The sequence below is a fragment of the Marmota marmota genome, unplaced genomic scaffold (assembly GCF_001458135.2).
Source record: "Marmota marmota marmota unplaced genomic scaffold, marMar, whole genome shotgun sequence".
Lineage (NCBI taxonomy): Eukaryota > Metazoa > Chordata > Mammalia > Rodentia > Sciuridae > Marmota > Marmota marmota.
Window position 1 is genome coordinate 15,260,963 of NW_026000185.1, and position 19,675 is coordinate 15,280,637.

A 19,675-nucleotide genomic window follows, 5' to 3' on the forward strand; every position below is an offset into this window, starting at 1 on the left:
AAAAATACAGAACACTTCGCAGATTTGTATGTCATCCTTGCAAAGGGACCATGCTCATCTTCCCTGTGTGGTTCCAATTTTAGTATAGGTGCTGCCCAAGTGGACACTCAACAAATCCTAACCAGGGATTTGCCTCCTTCCTCAGGGGACATTTAACAATGTGTGGAGACTATCTATCTATCTATCTATCTATCTATCTATCTATCTATCTATCTATCTATCTATCTATCTGTTTGTTTATTTGCCAGGGCCAGGGGGTACTGGAGATTGAACCCAGGGATGCTCTAATACTGAGCAACATCCCCAGCCCCTTTTTTCTTTTTTAATATTTATTTTTTAGTTGTAGATGGACCCAATACCTTTATTTTATTTATTTATTTTATGTGGTGCTGAGGATCGAACCCAGGGCCTCGCACATGCTAGGGGAGCGCTCTACCGCTGAGCCACAACCTCAGCTCCCCCCCAGCCCTTTTTGTGTTTGATTTTGAAACAGGGTCTTGCTAAAGTTGCCCAGCCTGGCCTCCAACTTGTAATCCTCCTGCTTCAGACTCTTGCATTGCTGGGATTACAGGCCTGCACCTCCATGCCCTGCTATAGACTTTTTTATTTTTATTTTTTGGCACTGGGGATTGAACCCAAGGGTGCTTAACCACTGAGCCATATCCCCAGCTCTTTTTGTTTTTAATTTAGAGACAGGGTCTTGCCAAGTTGCTGAGGGCCTTGCTAAGTTACTGAGGCTGGCTTTGAACTTTCAATCCTCCTGCCTCAGCCTCCTGAGCCACTGGGATTTTAAGACCTTTTTTTAATAGTCATTGCTGCTGGCATCTGGTAGGTGGAGATGCTGTTCAGCATCATACAAAGCACAGGACTGTTCCCACCATGAAGGCTGTATGTGGTCCCACTGACCATGGTGCTGCAACTGAAATAATTTGTTTCAAGAACATAAATAATAGTAAAACACAGTAAAAATAATTAGGGATTGATGACTTTTGAGTATTTATTACCTTTGTTTTAATATGATTCATCTTGTAAGTTTATGATTTTATTTCAATGCTGGGTATGGAATACAGGGCCTCCTGCATGCCAGGTGTGTGCCCTACCACTGAACGACACTCCCAGATAATAATTAAAACATGATTAAGTTTTAATCATGGTTGTGCTTTTCAACAGGCTTGCCAAATTCCTGAAAGTTGGGTTTTTGGTGCCAGGGATGGAAGCCAGGGCGTCACCCATGCTAGGCACTATCCTCTCTATCACTGAGCTATTCCCCAGCCCCAAATTTATGAAAGCGTAAGTCTGTTCTTGTGAACCCCAGCACCTGGTACAGAGGACCCTCAGAGGGTTTGAGGCCTGAATAAAGGGATGCTGGGTGTGAGGACCAGGACTGTGGGGGATCCCGCCTCTCTGAGACACTCTGATAACTCTCCCTGTTATCACAGGCCGTTTGTACTGGTCCACCTAGCGACCTTGTAAAGGGGTTGAGAAGCAAGTTCAACGTCCTTGTCTGTAGGTATCCCAGCTATCTTTCTCCAGGGTTCCGATTCTGGAAGCTTTCCCTGGCAGGAGTGTGGTTGCATGATCAGTGTGGTTAGGACAGGGCAGGCCTGCAGGAAGTGAGCCATGCTCAAGCCATGTCTTAGCAAGGAAAGTGATGGCTGCCTGCTTTAGGGGCCACTGTGGGCCTAGAAAGCCCCTCTCTCATTTCTCCAAGGTCCCCCTCCTCTAGGCCTTTTTTCCATTGTCTTGTGAAGACATTCATTCACTCAACAACACATGATTTTTTAGCATTTTTATTATTGATTATATTCACGACAATGAATGAGATAGACAAGGTCTCTGCTCTCCTGGAGCAAACTCTTCAGGTGGAAAAGGATATAATACAGATAATAATTAACAAACAAAAATATTTCAGCTAGGTGCTGTGGTGCACACCTGTAACCCAGCAACTTGGGAGGATGAGGCAGAAGGATCATAAATTCAAAGCCAGCCTCAGCAATGGTGAGGCGCTAAGCAGCTCAGTGAGACCCTGTCTCTAAATAAAATACAAAATAGGGCTGGGGATGGGGCTCAGTGGTCAGGTACCCCTGGGTTCAATCCCCGGTACCAAAAAAAAAAAAAGAAGAAAAAAAAACATTTCCAATAGAATTATAAAATAACCTCTATTGAAGTTTATTTAGCACTTCCTGTGCTAAGCATTGTTCTAAAGTGCTAGGGACAGGCAATATGAATGAGAGACTGGATAGGCCTCCTGTGTTAGGACATAGGTGCCTGTTGCAAGGGAGGCTGGGAAATGCAGTCTTTAGTTTGCCAGCCATGGGCCTAGCAAAAACGTGGCAGGAATGAGAGAGTTCTGGCCACTTCTTTCTTTCTTTCTTTTTTTCTTTTGTACCCAGGATTGAACTCAGGGGCACTTAACCACCAAGCCACATCCCCAGCCTTTTTTTTTTTATTTAGAGACAGTGTCTCAGTTGCTTAGGGCCTTGCTAAGTTGCTGAGGCTGGCTTTGAACTCACGATCCCACACTCCTGGGATTATAGGTGTGCACTACCACACCTGGCCTGGCCATATATATCTTTTTTTTTTTTTTTAAGTTGGACATAATACCTTTATTTTTTAATTTATTTTCACGTGGTGCTGAGGACCCAACCCAGTGCCTCACATGTGCGAGGCAAGTGCTCTGCCACTGAGCCACATTCTCAGCTTGAAATTGATTTTTGTGGTGGTGGTTGCACAATTCCATGAATATACTAAAAACTACGATGTGTAATGCTGTGTAATGTGTAATGCTGTGGTAGCCAGCCCCAGAGCTCTCCCAATAATACAAGAAACAGGAAGAAGATTGATGAGCGAGATTTATGCAAGCCTTGTTATTTTTTCCCCCTCTTTGGTTTGTATTGACAGGAGACAAAGGAGAATAAGACGAAAGGATTCGATTACTTACTCAAGGCCGCTGAAGCTGGCGACAGACAGTCCATGATCCTGGTGGCACGAGCTTTTGACACCGGTCTGAACCTCAGCCCAGACAGGTAACTGTGGCTGTCACTCAGGTGGAATCCATAGGGATCTGGATTGGGTGGGCACTTTCTCTTTAATATCAGGATAGACGTGGGCTCTGGTCTTGGTTTCACCCATTACCAGACCAGTGACCCTGAGTGAGTTCTTTTACATTCATCTTTTGAAACAGGAACAATCACAACACCTGCTTCTGAGGATTGTCGTATGAAGGTTACATGACATGGTGACAGTAACTCTCACAGCACCGGGTACATGAGGCCTGCAGTGATTGGCAGCCATTTTAGCTAGTATAATAAAGATTTTCATGAGAAAAAAAATCAGTATCAGGCTCAGAGGATTGTCCCTGGATAGTAGGATTTGGGTGATCTTAATTGACTTTTCCTGCTTTTATTTTTATTTTATTATTTTTCACTTCTAAGAAGAAGGAGTAGGTTTAAAGACTCCAGCAACTAAAGTATCAGTACTTTTCATTTATTCTTCAGGCTGAGATGCCAGGTCTGGTTTTTGCAATGGGAGGAGAACAGGGTGGCCCACCTTCATCTCAGCTCTGTGGCTTAGCCAGTGGGAGATCCCGGAAGTCCAGGGCAGAGGTCAGTTGCTCACCCTAGGTGGTTCCCATTGGAACCTGGCTACCCAGGAACCTTCAAGAACTCTTTGGAAGGGAGCAAGGAGGGTGCATTCATTGTGTAAATCTCCAAGGTGAACCAGCTGAGCAGGTCCCTCCTCTTGGTCTCAGGAGCTCCTCTCTCTTACTGGGTTTAGAACGAAAGTCTGGTAGGACTCTCATATTAAGGAGGTTTCAGGGTCAAAACCTTCTGAATGCATTCAGAAGCCTGCCTGTGTGCCAACATTTTTCAGATACCTGCTGTGTAACAGCAGTGCTCCCCTATATTTGGACAGCATTTTTGTGTTATGATTTGATTTCATTGAGAATAGGAATCAGTTCTCCTATAACTCTGTGTCCTACATCTTCCACATCTTAGTATCTTAGCTCAGTGGTTGAATGAATAAACCAACACATCTCAATGACACAGACAAGGCAGGTGTTTGGGGCCCCATTTTGTGGATAACTATAGACTATAGTTCTGAGAAGTGAAGGAACTTGGAATGCTTGGGGTCAGAAGTGTTTTGGATTTTGGGTTTTCTCAGATTTTGGACTATATGCATATGTATAATGAGATATCTTGGGGACAGATCCCAAATCTAAATGCAAAATTCATGTATACACCATAGACGCATAGCCTGAAGGTAATTTTATCCAATATTTTTAGTGAATCTGCAAAATGATTCACATTTGCATTATGATTATAATCAAAAAGTATCAGATTTTGGTGTTCTTAGATTTGGGAGTTTTGGATTAGGGATGCTCAACCTGTACCTAATAAGTGGCAGAGCCAAAGTTTTAGTCTTTCCACCTTTCTTTCATTGTATTCACTATTGACCGGCTTTTTAGTGAACTTAGAACTATACTGGCATGGAGAGGTGCTAAACAAAAAAGTCCTAACATGATTCTATTAGATCAAGTACCCATACATATGGTACCCATTGAGTGCCGTGGAGAAGTATAGCATGGGTAGAAGGAGTTGGAGATGGGCATTGAATATTTATATCTTTGGTTCTTAAAAGGTCTTTGTATTTGTGCTTTCTCTTTCTGTCCTTTGTCTACTTTGATTTTTACTTCTTTTTTTTTTAATTTATATTTATTTCTACTTTTACTCCAGATGATAGTTTCTTATTGATTTGTTACAATTCTTTATATATTAAGGCTGTTAACCCATTCTCTTTAAAAGAAGTTGTGTTTGGTTTTTTTTTTTTTTTTTTTTCCCTATTTCCAGAGATGGCCAACATAGATTGGGGAGGAGGAAACATATACCACATAATGACCATTGCTTACTGGGTTTGGGGACATGCTGGTTTTTAATATTTATGTAATTAAATCTATGAGAATTTTCTTTTTTTTTATAGCTTCTACTATAGTCATTTTCTTTTTCTTCTTCCTCATTCCAAGCAGCTCCAGCCTTTTGCATTCAGGGAGCATTAATTAAGGGCCAGCTATGGGTAAGGCAGGGCCCCATGTAGGCCCAAATTTATATTTAAGGGATTTTGGTTCTCTCAGAAGTTACATCTAATAGGGGGAATGAAAAATCATGGAAAATTCCAAGGCAGGGTGGGCACCCTGACCACTGGGACAACGTGGAGCAGGGGTGGGCAGGGAGAGAGAAGATGCTTTCCCATGTAATGTTTCCAGGGCAATTGTGTTCTGCCCTTTAGGACTAGGGATCATCAAAGCTGAAGAGGTGATGTCATCTAGTCTAGGGGTCCCTATTCCAATAATACAACCCTAGGTTTTTGGGTACCTCGTTATTTTCAAATAATTTCCTTTTTTTTTTTTTTAAATAAGATACAATGGGGTCACGGTCCTAAATCCCATCTCCACCCGCCACTTGCTTACCTTTTTTCATCCAGCAGAAATGTGTTGAGCCTGTACTGCTGGCCAGGCCCTGGGAATATAGCAGTTAAAGGTCAGGGATGACCCTAATATATGAGGGAACAAGGAGAATTAGAGTGTGAAATTGTAAAAAACAAGGTGTTTAGAGACAGCATCTCTGGAGAGGTAACATGAACTGAGGCTGGAGGGGTGAAGAACTAGGTGTGGAACCCAGACTAGAGGGGTGGGAATTTAGGCTGAGCGTGGAGGTGCACGCCTGTAATCCTAGCAGCTCTGGAGGCTGAGGCAGGAGGATCGCAAGTTCAAAAACCAGCCTCAGCAATGAAGTGAGGTCCTAAGCAACTTAACGAGACCCTGTCTCTAAATAAAATATTTAATATTTTAAAAGGGCTGGGGATGTGGCTTAGTGGTTAAGCATCTCTGGGTTCAATTCCTGGTACCAAAAAAAAAAAATATGAGGGTACAGGCAGGTGCTGGCATGTTTGGGGAGTAGCACCTGGCACCAACAGGAGCTGAGACTGGAGGGTGAGGCAAGAGGCAAACATATCATTAGAGCTGCTGCTCCTGGCACATTCAGGACAACCAGAGTCTTTCTTATCAGTGACACTCTTTGCTCTTTCCTGATGTGCTATAAATAGTTCCTCACACGGATTACACGTAAAGAAAAACAGCCTGCTGCCCTGTTAGCTCTGTATTTTGTAGTTGCATGACTTTGGCTGAAACCTATGGTCACCCTTGGTGGTTTGGCCAGATGCATGCTGCCATAGGAGAAAGAGCCGGGGAGCGGAGGGGCTTCGCTGGGGTGGGGAGAGGAGTCCTGTATTATTCTGGAAGAGAGCCCGAACTGGCCAGCACAGGCAGGGCATAGGCAGGGGCTGAGCGATTGCTGTTAGGTGGTTCTGGGGGCTTCTGCCCAGGGTCCTTCTCCTACCAGAGTCAGAGGTCCGCTTGTGCTAGCCCATAGGGTGCTTGTGGGCGATCCTAGAAAAATGTCCCCCTCCCCAATATGCTCGACTTCTGTTACAGAATGGTTATTAAGGAAAGCTACATGACTGCCCTCTTAATAAATAAATAAACCTACAACATCACAGTGCCCCTCGGATGTGGTGGTCTTGGACACTGTAGGTTGGGAACCAGAGGTGGTCGTCCCGGCTGTATCCCTGACTTGGATCAGGGGTGGTTGGCCCTCTGCCCTCCCCCACCTGCTGCTGTGATGATTTCCCTCTTTCTCTGTGTCCCCTGGCAAGGTGCCGAGACTGGCCCGAGGCCCTGCACTGGTACAACACTGCCCTGGAGACAACGGACTGTGACGAGGGCGGTGAGTTCGATGGGATGCAGGACGAGCCCCGGTATGCGCTGCTGGCCAGGGAGGCTGAGATGCTGGTCACCGGAGGCTGCGGGCTGGAGAAGGACCCGCAGAGATCAGGTAGGGCCTCGCCGACCTGCCCCTGGGGCGGGACAGGGCTGGGCAGGGACCCTTGTAATTCTCATCCCCATTGGGAGGGGCCCAGGGTGAGTCTCTTTCGGGGGGGGGGAGGGGGGTTTATGGAGCTAACACGCAGATGGACATTTTTATTTAATGCTTATACAGTCAGCCTTGGGTAGCTGTTGGTTCTTCATCCATGGATTCAACCAACCACAGATCAAAGAATATTTTAGTAGTGCTGAGGATGTAGTTCATGGTGGAGCACTTGCCTGGCATACATGGGGCCCTGGATTCCGTCCATGGCCTCTGTGCTGAATGCATACAGACTTTTTCCCTTACAATACAGAATGACAGGGCTGGAGTTATAGCTCAGTGGTAGAGAGAGTGCTTGCCTAGTGTGTATGAAACACTAGCTTTGATCCTCAGCACCACATGAAAATAAATAAATAAATAAAATAAAGGTATTGTGTCCATCTATAACTAAAAATATTTTTTTAAAAAGAAAGAAATGTATATGATATGCCAAGAAATTTGTAACGTTTTGAACAACCCACAATAAAAAATTAAAAAAAAAAAAAAAGAAAGAAATGTCATGCTTCCTTTACAAAAGCAGTATAGGAGTTGAAATGCATTCTGCTGTCGTGTACAACTAAATAGAACAAATTTTTTAAAAATAAATTTAGGGCGGGGGTTGTGGCTCAGCCGTAGAGCACTTGCCTCGCACGTGTGAAACCCTGGGTTCGATGCTCAGCACCACATAAAAATAAATACGTGAAATAAAGGTATTGTGTCCAACTACAACTAAAAAATAAACATCTAAAAATAAATAAATAATATAAAAAATATATAGGCTAACAACTGTTTACATAGCATTTAAATTAGCTATTATAAGTAATCTAGAGCTGGGCAAGGTGACACATGCCTATAATCCCAGAGTCTGGGGAGGCTGAGGCAGGAGGATCACAAGTTCAAAGCCAGTCTCAGCAACTTAGTGAGGTGCTAAGCAAACTCAGTGAGACCCTGTTTCTAAATAAAATACAAAATAGGGCTAGGGATGTAGCTTAGTGGTCGAGTGCCCCTGAGTTCAATCCTCAGTACCCACCCCCCAAAAAGAAGTAATCTAGAGAGGACTTAAAGTGTGTGGGAGGATAATGTATAGGTCACATGTAAATGCTATGCTATTTTCTATAAAGGACTTGAGCATCTGCAGATGGTACTGGAACCATGGACATCAAGATATGTATTAGAGGGCCGGGGTTGTGGCTCAGCGGTAGAGCACTTGCCTAGCATGTGCGCGCCCTGGGTTTGATCCTTAGCACCACATAAAAATAAATAAAGGTATTGGGTCCAACTACAACTAAAAAATAAATACTTTTTTTTAAAAAAAAGATATATATTAAAGTCTTAAGGGGAGTTCTTTGCAATTTTGAAAACTGAACTAAAATTTTCACAACATGAAATTTACCATCTTGAAGTGTAGTTCAGTGGATTTTAGTATTTTCACAATGTTGGTCACCCATCGCCATTAACTAATTCCAGAACATTTCCATCACCCCAAGAAGAAACCCTGTACTAGTTAGCAGTCATTCCTAACCTGCCTTCTCCCCCATTCCTGGGGACCAAGGATCAACTTTTGGTCTATATGGATGGGCCTGCTCTGGGCTCCTTCTGTAAGTGACTCATGAAATACATGGCCTTTTGTGTCAGGCTTCTTTCACTTAGAATAATGGCTTTAAGGTTCATGCATGTTATAGCATGTACCAGTGCCTCATTCATTTTTATTGCCAAATAATATGCCATTGTAGGAGATGCCCCATTTGGGGTTTTTTTTTTTTTTTTTTGTGGTGCTGGGGATTGAACCCAGGGCCTTGTGCATGAAAGGTAAGCACTCTACCAACTGAGCTATGTCCCCAGCCCCCCCATTTTGTTTTTGAGCCATCAGTTGATAGACAAGTTATATGGTTTTTTTTTTTCCATTACATAATATATTAATCTGCTGAAGCTGCCCTATAGATTGAATGGCTTAAGTAACAACAATGTATTTATTTTATTTATTTGTCTGTTTATCTATTTATTTATTTGGTGCTAGAGATCAAACCCAGGGCCTTATGCATGCTAGGCAAGTTCTCTATTACGGGGCAGTCTCCTAAATTGATTTCTCAAGGCCAAGAAGTCCAAGATCAAGGTGCTCTCCTGTTTCTGGCTTATAGACAATCATCTTCTCACTATGTACTAACATGTCTTGTCTTCTGTATGCAAGGAGAAGGGCCGGGGTAGAGAGACCCATTCCTTTTTATTGCCAAATAATATGCCTTTCCAGACTAGATGCAAATCTCAGGCCCTACTGTCTTTTCCTCCTCTGAGAAGGGTCCCAGCCCCATTGAACTCAGGGCCCCACTCTTGTGACCTCACTTAACCTTTATCACAGCCTCACAGGCCCTATGTCCACCTACAGTCACTTTGTGGATTAGGGTTTTAACAGATGAAACCTGTGGGTGAGAATTCAGGAAGAGGGTGTTGGTGACACCAATATCCAGTCCTTTACCTATAACAAACTTACTAAACTCCTGATTTCACAGGTATGGGATGAGACTAAATTTTAAAAGTTGTATAAGAATTTGCCAAATAATAAAGCAAATCTATCATTTGAAATTTATAAATCCCCAAAGCTCTAAAATTCCAAAGTGCTTGCTTTGAATTTTATACAAATTCATTTGACAGCAAAACTTGAGCCAACCTGACATGAAGTTATTTCGACTATTTCTTCCTCTTACAAAGATTCTCAATTTATTCTGCAAATATCCTCAGCCTGATTGAATCGCCCACCCACCTGCAAATCACTATGGACCCCAAGGCTTATTCTGATTAGCTCTGCCTAAGTCTAGACCAACCCCTAGGGCCTGCAGGGAATGGAGGAGTGCTCTGATTGGCCAGGTTTGATCACATGGCCACCCTGTGACAGAGCATCCTGAGCATCTATCTGGAGGGAGGGGAAGGGTGTCAGGGGTAGTTTGGTTCCTGTAAAAACAAAGACAAGACAAAACCAAACCAAACCTCAGGGTACTCTTGTGGGAGAGGTGGGGGATACTGGCCTGGCATGCACGGTTCACCTCTTTGTACCTTACCTTGCTCTCTTTCAGGGGACTTGTACACCCAGGCGGCTGAGGCAGCCATGGAAGCCATGAAGGGCCGTCTAGCCAACCAGTACTATCAGCTGGCAGAGGAGGCCTGGGCCCAGATGGAAGGATAACTTACCAGAACAATTGCTGCCAGCTAGTCCCAAGCAAAAGGGCTAAGGGGTTGGGATGGGGGGTGGGTGGGGAGACTTATTTAGTTTGAGAAGGAAAAGGTATTTTTCATGTGCTGTAAATTGACTTTTGTATTTTATTTTATTTTATTTTTTTGACTCTTGAAAAAAGGTCTTTGCTACTAGCAGAGACCCTACAGCTGTCCCTTAGGACAGTGTTTTCGGGGAATGGGGATTGAAAAAATGCAGCCTAATGAACCATCCTACTGTTATTGAGATTCTCTTTTTATTTTTTACTTCTTGCTTTCTTATCTTGAGACGTGTCATGCTTTTCCACCATGGACAATATGAGACCCTTGCTCACCAGCCTTTCCAGGCTAGATTCAAATCTCAGGCCCTCAGAACCCCGTTTCAAGAATGGGGATGGGAAGTGAAGAGCTAACTTCCCAGGGGTGTGTTTTGTCCTGACTTAGTGCACAGCCATCTTTCTCTGAGCATTTGGGAGCATGCATGGTGTTTTTTGAGTACACATGCAGCCTCCCTTCCATCCTGGGGCAGGGGCCTGCACATTGATTAATTTCTAATATCATAGTTTAGTTTCCTCCTGCCCTGAGACTGATTTTTCTGGAATTCCAGCCAAATTCCGTTTTTGAAGCATGCTTTCTTCCTATGGGCTTTACAAAACAGGTTTGATTTTTTTTTTTTGTATGTACACATTTACTACCTCTAACTTGTACATGAATACTTGGTGTGGAACAGGGTGCATCTCAAAGCTTTAATGAATGAAGACAGCAGCTTGGAATATGGGGGACTTTGCTCCAAGCAGCATATACCCTGCTTCCTAGTGGCAACATCCACACAGTGACTAAGTGTCCCTGGTGCAGTATCCCTTAGCATTTTCTTACATGAAGCTATTCTTATATAGAATCTGCTCCCCAGCCCCCACTCTTGGCATTTTCTGCTCCAAGCTGGGCTGATTTTCTTGTGATTTGCAGCTTGGCTGCTTTCAATAGCAGCCCCTTGAGATTTACTAAAGATGTTTGAGGATGAGAGGGCAAGAACGATAAACACTCATTAGTTCTAGAAGTTTCCCCAGGGTCAAGCTACAATATCTTTATTTAATGAGCTTTCTCCTTACAAGGAGTTCCTATTTAATACTAGTGTGATTTCACTTGTTGTTTCAAATAGCCAAGAAACTAGACAATTCAATCAACCACAAATGCTAGAGCAGCCTCTTTCTCGAACAATCAAAGGATGCAAAGCCAAGTGTAACACACAAGCCACTCTTACTTGTTAAGATACTCCCTCAGCACTTCAGTTTGGAGCACTGTGGAGTCATGAACTTGTGCAAACATTAGATTCTAAAGTGGGGTGTGCCCTTCAAGGAAAAATTAAGTCAGCATTACCTGTGAAAACTCCCCGAGTCCACCCAGAAATGACAGTATCCCCAGTTTTTGCACATGGACTCATAACAATTTTCCTTTAGAAGTTGGTACTGATCACTCTTCTTTCATCTATACCAGATCGGTGGTTAGCTTGCTTTAAATTTTATGTGTGTTTTAAACCAGTACCTATAGTTAAATTGCATATATTAAATGTAAGAAGCAAATTTATTGCCACATATTCCTTCAAAGTAATCAAGCCTTGTGCCTTTTTGTTGGTGGTGCCGTTGTTAATTCAGACAGCTTCCTTCTTCTCTGAAATGTTTTTTGAGGGGGGGGGGTGGAGGTATTGGGGATTGAACCCAGGGGCACTCGACCACTGAGCTACATTCCCAGCCCTATTTTGTATTTTATTTAGTGTGACAGGGTCTCACTGAGTTGCTTAGCACCTTGCTGTTGCTGAGGCTGGCTTTGAACTCGAGATCCTCCTGCCTCAGCCTCCCAAGTTGCTGGGATTATAGGCGTGCACCACCCTGCCTGGCTTCTCTAAGATTTTATTAGACAAATAATTTGTCTTTTTGTCCCTTGTATCTAATTCTCTATCAAGATATATATATATAATTTTTTTTTAATGAAAGGGCCAGATAGACAAATAATTTGTCTTTTTGTCCCTTGTATCTAATTCTCTATCAAGATATATATATAATTTTTTTTTTAATGAAAGGGCCAGATAGACCACATGGCCTTTTTTTGCAGCTACTCAACCCTGCTATCAAATTGCAAAACCAGCAAGAGACAAGATGTAGACAAATGAATATGGTTAGTGTTCCAATAAAACTTTATTTATAAAAACAGGTGGCCCTCTTGGCCTGTAGTTTGTTAACCCTTGACTGAAAGCTACTTCATATAAGCTGCAAGAACAGAGGTGTATCAACTTTGTGGCCTCCAGGACTATTTTTTTTTTTTTTTTGGTACTGAGGATTGAACCCAGGGGCTTTTAACCACTGAGCCACATCCCCAACCCCCATCCCCTTTTTTAAAATTTAGAGACAGGGTCTTGCTGAGTTGCTTAGGCCTTGCTAAGTTGCTGAGGCTGGCTTTGAACTCTAGATCCTCCTGCCTTGGCCTCCCAAACCTCTGAGTTAACAGGCGTGCACCACTGTGCCTGGCCTCCAGGGCTTTTAAGCATAGTACCTTAGCAGAGTTGGTTACCAAGTAAGTGCGTGAATGAAGGGAGGGCCAGCTCCAGTCATGGAGCTCACTCTGAGTGATTCCTTGTCTGGATTTGCTTTAACCATCATGCCTACAATTCCACTCCCCACCCACCCACATGGCCTTACTGTCAGGAAGTGATGTCTTTCTCCTCCAGGAGGCTAGGGTGGTCTGCATGCAGACCATGAGAATGAAAAAGGAACTTGCAAGATGTTGAGATCCTTCTGAGCTACCAGAAGCACTTATTCCACCTTTAAAACCTAGGTCTGGGGCTGGGGATATAACAGTTGGTAGAGTGCTTGCTTCAAAGGCACAAGGCCCTGGGTTCAATCCCCAGCACCACAAAATAAACAAACAAACACAAACCCTAGGTCTGTGTCATCTGAAGCTGGTTAAGGCATCTCTCCCTGCAGCAAACCCAAGACAGTCCAGCTCAACTAGAAAGACAGCAGAGACTGTCTTCAAATTCAAGAGGCGGGTGGAAATCCAGATTAGCACAGTTAGGATTAGCATCTGTCACCTTCATTTCACAGAGAAACCACAGGTTCATGTAGATTCTGTCACATGATACTGCTAGCTAGAGCTGGAGCTAGGAGTTGAGAGAGGCTGTCATTTAGAGGATCCTGGGGATATAATTTAAACTAGAATTCAATGGCCCATTCAGGTTTTTGGTGTTTTTGTTTTTTGCCAAGGGATCGAACCCAGGGGCACTTAACTACTGAGCCACCTCCCCAGCCCTTCTTTGGATTTTATTTAAAGACAGGGTCTTGCTGAGTTGCTTAGGGCCTTGCTAAAGTGCTGGGGCTAGTTTTGAACCCACAATCCTCCTGCCTCAGCCTCCCCAGCTACTGGGATTATAGGCATGTGCCACCGCACTCAGCTTAGTTCTGCCAGAGGTAAAAGAGAAATAAACAAATGAGGGCAAGCTTTATGGGTATAAGGAGAGAAAAATCCTCTCAGACCCAAGCACTTTGGAATATCACTGCTCCCCTTCTCACTGAGGCATTCTGGGAATTTATCTTCAATACCACCTTCCAGGTATATCACCCTTCTTGCTATTTTGATGTTTTTATTACCTTCCATCCCAGCTCACTTGCATGCACATGTTTTACAAGTCAACAAATGTTTACATGAGTATCTGCAGCTTGGTGGGGGAGGGGGGAGACACACCGTGTATTCTCTGTGGATTTGGGCCTCTTCCTTGCGTTTCCAGTCTCAGAGGTAACCATTTCACCTCCTCAAGGTAGACTCTGGGTGGGACCCAGAGAAGTGGCTCTCTGTACAGATTTATTTTTGCATATGTACTAAGTTGCACTTTGTCTTTCCAAATAAAATGGTTTCTTTCTTTCTTGTCTCCCATTCAAATGTCTCCTGGTAAAAAACATGTGAAGTAGCTGGTTGGAGGTTGAAGTAGAATGGAGGGCTATGCCCCCTTGGAAAAGGGCAGCCATGATTCATTCACCTCTGAATGCCACGGAAAGTGGGCCTATTTCCAGTTTTTCAAGAGCTACTGAAAAGTGGGATTTTTTTTTAATGGAAAGTCTCCTGATTTTTGACATTTGTAATAAATCCTAATAAGAACAATAATAAAGCCTTCCAGATTTGGCCCCTGTACTGTCAAGTTTGCTTTAGATAAAATATGGGAACCTCCCTTTCTTCTCCTCCTCCTCCTTCCACCCTCCCTTCCCCTTCCCCCCCTCCTTTTATTTTTGCAATACTGAGAATTGGATCCAGGACTTTTTGCTTGCTGGGCAAATACTTTACCACTGAGCTACATCCCCAGCCAGTTATTTATTAATAATAAATTTATTAATAGTAAATGAATTAATTTATTAATTAATGATGTTATTAAAATTAATTATTTATTAATAATAAATAAATAATTTAAAAATTTATGTTTTGAGACCGCATCTTACTAAGTAGCCCATGCTGGCCTCAAATTTGTGATCCTCCTGCCTCAGCCTCTCAAGTTGCTTGGAATTATAGGTGTGCACCACCATGCCCAGTGAACTTTTCTTTTTTTAAGGTGTTTGTTTGTCTATGGTACTGAGGATGGAATCCAGGGGCCCTCTAACCCTGAGTCCCATCCCCAGCTCTTTTTATTTTTTGAGACAGGGTCTTACTAAGTTGCCCAGCATGTCCTCAAACTGGCAATCCTCCTGTCTCAGACTCCCGAGTTGCTGGGATTACAGGCATGTGTCTCCATACCCAACTTCATGAATATTCTTAGATAATAACGCAGTTTTAAAATTCTCACAATAAAAGAGTTCTTGGGAAAACTAAAACTGGGTACTTCAAATGGTTTATAAAAAAAAATAATTTAGGATTGAGTTATAATTCTTTACATTCAATATAGACTATATTATCAATTTAGTATTGATTAAATGTAAAGACAAGTAACTTGACCCTCTCCACAATGCACATCATTTAGCATATTACTATGAGCAAATGCTTTTACTCTAATACAGTGACAGTTTGAAAAAGATCTGGCTTCTTTTCTTCTACCTTGACATACTGACCAGTATTTAAGATTGCCAAAGGGACTGAGTCTGTTAGGCTGGGTGCAGTGGTGCACGCCTGTAATCTCAGCAGCTCAGGAGACTGAGCCAGGAGGATCACGAGTTCAAAGCCAGTCTCAGCAAGAGTGAGGTGCTAAGCAATTCAGTGAGACCCTGTCTCTAAATAAAATACAAATGGGGCTGGGGATGTGGCTCAGTGGTTGAGTGTTTCTGAGTTCAATCCCTGGTACCCGCCCCCCAAATAAGTCTGTTAGGACTGGGTTTGTTTTTTCCTCTTATGAGCTATTCAAGGTATCCGATAATGTTTCTTCTTACACAAAGGTTGAGCATCCCCAATCTGAAATCCACAATGCTCCAAAATTCAAACTTTGAGCACTAACAGGATTTCAAAGCAGAAAATTCCATACTTTTAAAATTCCATTTTTTCATGCACATATTTAAAAATGTTCAAAATCACCTTCAGGTGATGTGTATAAGGTATATATGAAACCTAAGTGGATTCCATGCTTAAACTTGGGTCCCATCCCTAAGATATCTCATTACATATATGCAAATATCTCAAAATCTGAAACACTTCTGGTTCCAATCAGGGAAATATTCAACCTGTATTGGAACAGAAAATAAAGAAATAGGGAAGTGGATGTCAAGAAGGCAAAACAGAAACAGACCCCCCCACACACAGAATTTTCCCTTTAGGGAGGAACCAGAGAAGGGTCCTAAATACTAGACAGAATATAGGTGTGGGGCTAGTGGCACACATCTGTAATTCTAGTGACTATGGAGGCTGAGAAAGAAGGATTTACAAGTTCAAGGCTAGCCTCTGCATCTTGGCAAATAAAAAGGGCCCTTGGGTTCAATCCTCAATATCACTAAATAAATAAATAAAGTGTTATGAAAACTTTTCAGAAAGTGTTATTGCAAGTATGTGTCAAAATGTTATTACAGCTAGGTGGATTGGTGTGCTCTTGTAATCCCAGTGGCTTGGGAGGCTGAGGCAGGAAGATTGCAAGTTCAAAGTCAGCCTCAGGAAAACTGAGGTTCTAAGCAACTCAGTGAGACCCTGTCTCTAAATAAAATACAAAATGGTGCTGGGGATGTGGCTCAGTGGTTGAGTGCCCCTGAGTTCAATCCCTGGTACCCTCCACTACCCCAAAATGTTATTACAAACTTGCTGCAAATGAAACTATAGGAGGCTAATTCAGAGATGCAGACTTGGTTAAAACATTTTCAGAAAATTTACTTTTTTATTACACCATCACATTCATGGATTAAACTGCAAAATCTTAAGTATGTAGTTGGATGAATTTTTACACATGTAGACATCTGTGTATCAATAACCCAGATCAAAATATAGAACATTTGCAGACCACAGAAAGCCCTGATGGGCCCCTTCCCAGGCAATATGCTCCTATCCCACCTGGGACAAAGGTGACCACTCTTCTGACCTCCTATCTTGGTAGAGACATATTAGAGAACAAGAGAATGATTAGATAATCATTGCTCGTCAAGATTGGAAAGAAAACAATGTTCTGTTAAAGGTCACCATGCTCTTGACTGACAAATGACAGTCAGTTGGGTGAGTAGAAAACTAGTCTTCAAGTGCAAATTTCCATGCTACTAAATTTTATTAGAACAATTCTTTGGTGGGGGCGCTGGGGGTCAAATTCAGGGCCTCACATGCCAGGCAAGCGCTATACCACCGAGCTGTATCTCTAGCCCCCATTAGAACCATTCTTGAAACATTTTTTCAGAAACGCCAACTTCTTTCCCTATGGAGGTCCATGTAGAAAGATTTGGTCACAGATAATCGTTGGGATAATTCTCTTTTATGGGTGGGCAAGGGAGTCAAGAATGGAAGAGATCCAGGACTGAGCCACCACACCCATTCCCAGTGCCCACCACTTAGGACTTGCGAAGTGGAGACTGACAGCCTTCACCTGCCTGTCCCTGGATTGGGTGTGGAGGGCAAGTGGGTAGTGTTTGATCTTCTTGCACTCCCCCACCACCTGCATTAATCAGGGCAGGGAAGTAGACACATGGGCGGAAAATCAAGGTTTCAGTCCTTCCCTCTGATCCCCTGCATACTGCTACCCAGACCCTGTGGGTCCAGGGTTCCAATGCAACATTCTCCTCCTGTACATTAGTTTCACATCCTGATTGTCACAAGACCACTGTGTAATGGGGGCTGCAGGACTGTAAGAAGCTCTTCAAAGGTGGCCCTGGTTTCCTGTCTTCCAGGATCTCCAGCCTGCATCCCTGCAGGGCCCCTGTTAATTAAGCCTCCTGCTCAGTACGTGCCGGTAGGGACAGACCTGATTTGCTCTGAAGGTTCTGGCTTCATTTGAGCCCTTATCACCCAAAGGGAAGGTTATTAGTCACAATTCACAGGTAGCACTAGCTTTAGCAGAAAGGGAAACTTGATAAAGAGATGACTCCAATAGTAGGCATCCAGCTGGGCCAGGGATAGCATCTTGAACTGGGAGCCTGAAAACCTCCGGGATCTCTCTAGGTCTCTGCTCCCCTCTCTCTTTCTATATACTGACTTTCTCTACTTCTCCAACCCATCTCATGGGATGTGGCCACCCCAAGTCCCTCTTTCTCTCCAGTTCTAGCAGGTCTAACTCCACCACAACAGGATCAAATTAACAAATCACTAACTCATTACATTCAGACTCTTAAGAGAGACTACGAATTCTATGCAGCCTAAATCCTATGTCCACCACAGAACTCACTAGCTAAATCAAAACCACTAAGATTTCATTTCGCTCCAGTCAGAATGGCAATTATCAAGAATACAAGCATTAACAAGTGTTGGCAAGGATGTGGGGGAAAAGGCACTCTCATACATTGCTGGTGGGACTGTGATTTGGTGCAACCGCTATGGAAAGCCGTATGGAGACTCCTCAGAAAAGTGGGAATGGAACCACCATTTGACCCAGCTATCCCACTCCTCGGTTTATACCCAAAGGACTTAAAATCAACATACTACAGTGACGCAGCCATATCAATGTTGATAGCAGCTCAATTTACAATAGCTAAATTATGGAATCAACCTACATGCCCTTCAATAGTTGAGTGGATAATGAAAATGTGGTACACATGCACAATGGAATATTACTCAGCCTTAAAGAAGAATGAAATTATGGCATTTGCAGGCAAATGAATGGAACTAGAGAATATCTTGCTAAGATATTCTTAGCAATAAGCCAATCCCCCCAAATCAAAGGCTAAATGTTTTCTCTGATAAGCAGATGCTGATCCACAGTTGGGGATGGGGTAAGGAAGAATGAAGGAACTTTGCATTGTGCAGACAGGAGTGAGCGGGGGAGTAGGGCGGTGGGGATGGGAAAGACGGTAGAATGTGACAGACATTATTACCCTGTATACATGTATGCTTAAACTACTGGTGTGACTCAGCACCATGTACAGCCAGAAGAATAAGAATTTATGCTCCATTTGTGTATAATGTGTCAAAATTCATTCTACCATCATGTATAACTAATTAGAACAAATAAAATAAAAAATAAATAACTCACTAGTTGTGATTAAAGGATTGGGGTGTCAGTAGGGTTTTCAGGAGGGAAGTGTTGGGAGGCACATCACAAAGGTATTGCCAAGGACTCATTCTTGTTAGGCAAGTTCCAGAAAAGTGGGACTGGATAGAGATTCCCGCAATTATTCATCAACAGGGGAATGTTTCCTTGTGGAAAACCCAGTACACAGCTCATAAAAAAATAATCCGTCCTGGTACAAAAATACCACGATTAGATCACTTCACTGACTTCAAGGACTATTCATTCAGCTTTGAATCCTCTACAATGCCTGGCCTGTGCCCTTTATTTGATGGCTGCTTTTGTATTTTTTTAAAAGCATCGAACTCTCCCAGAACAGTGACATCTTCGCGTATCATTACACAAGTTAAAGATGGATGGAGAAAATACAAAACAAGACCCACTAAAGAGGGATTGAAGGGAAGGAGAAATACCGAATGCTGACAGCGTGACAATGTTTATGTAACAACCCATACACTATAAAAACAAAAGTATTTTCTGTAGAGAAATATATCCACATATATCCATATAAACTCACAGCAAAATATCTGGAAGTTGATACTAATGGTTTCTTTTGTGGAGGGGACTAGGATGGGAGTCCAAGAAAACTTGTATCTTATCTGCAAAGTTTTAATATTATTTATATAATGTGGTGGAGTTAGACCTGCTAGAACTGGAGAGAAAGAGGGACTTGGGGTGGCCACATCCCATGAGATGGGTTGGAGAAGTAGAGAAAGTCAGTATATAGAAAGAGAGAGGGGAGCAGAGACCTAGAGAGATCCCGGAGGTTTTCAGGCTCCCAGTTCAAGATGCTATCCCTGGCCCAGCTGGATGCCTACTATTGGAGTCATCTCTTTATCAAGTTTCCCTTTAT

General features: G+C 42.9%; 1 protein-coding gene and 1 non-coding gene across 5 annotated transcripts in view; one reads left to right on the plus strand and one right to left on the minus strand.

Moving 5' to 3' along the window:
* LOC125612414 lies at positions 1 to 107 on the minus strand. Its single transcript, XR_007342776.1, has one exon. It is a non-coding gene; the product is annotated as a U6 spliceosomal RNA (small nuclear RNA).
* The window catches only part of Eef2k (eukaryotic elongation factor 2 kinase), a 46,114-nt gene extending 34,547 nt beyond the window's left edge, over positions 1 to 11,567 (plus strand). Inside the window, exons 15-18 of one of the 4 annotated variants that reach the window (XR_007342676.1) lie at positions 2,902 to 3,026; positions 3,185 to 3,263; positions 3,498 to 3,605; positions 6,712 to 6,843. Coding sequence is in view for 1 of the 4 variants with exons in the window: in XM_015491155.2 (XP_015346641.1) it covers positions 2,902 to 3,026; positions 6,712 to 6,890; positions 10,031 to 10,140 (414 nt within the window). In the remaining 3 variants the exon portion in view is untranslated. Of the gene's footprint in view, positions 1 to 2,901; positions 3,027 to 3,184; positions 3,606 to 6,711; positions 6,891 to 10,030 lie in introns of those variants that run through there. The other 3 variants (XR_007342675.1, XM_015491155.2, XR_001504078.2) reach the window with 3 other exon arrangements.
* The last annotated feature ends 8,108 nt before the right edge of the window (positions 11,568 to 19,675 follow it).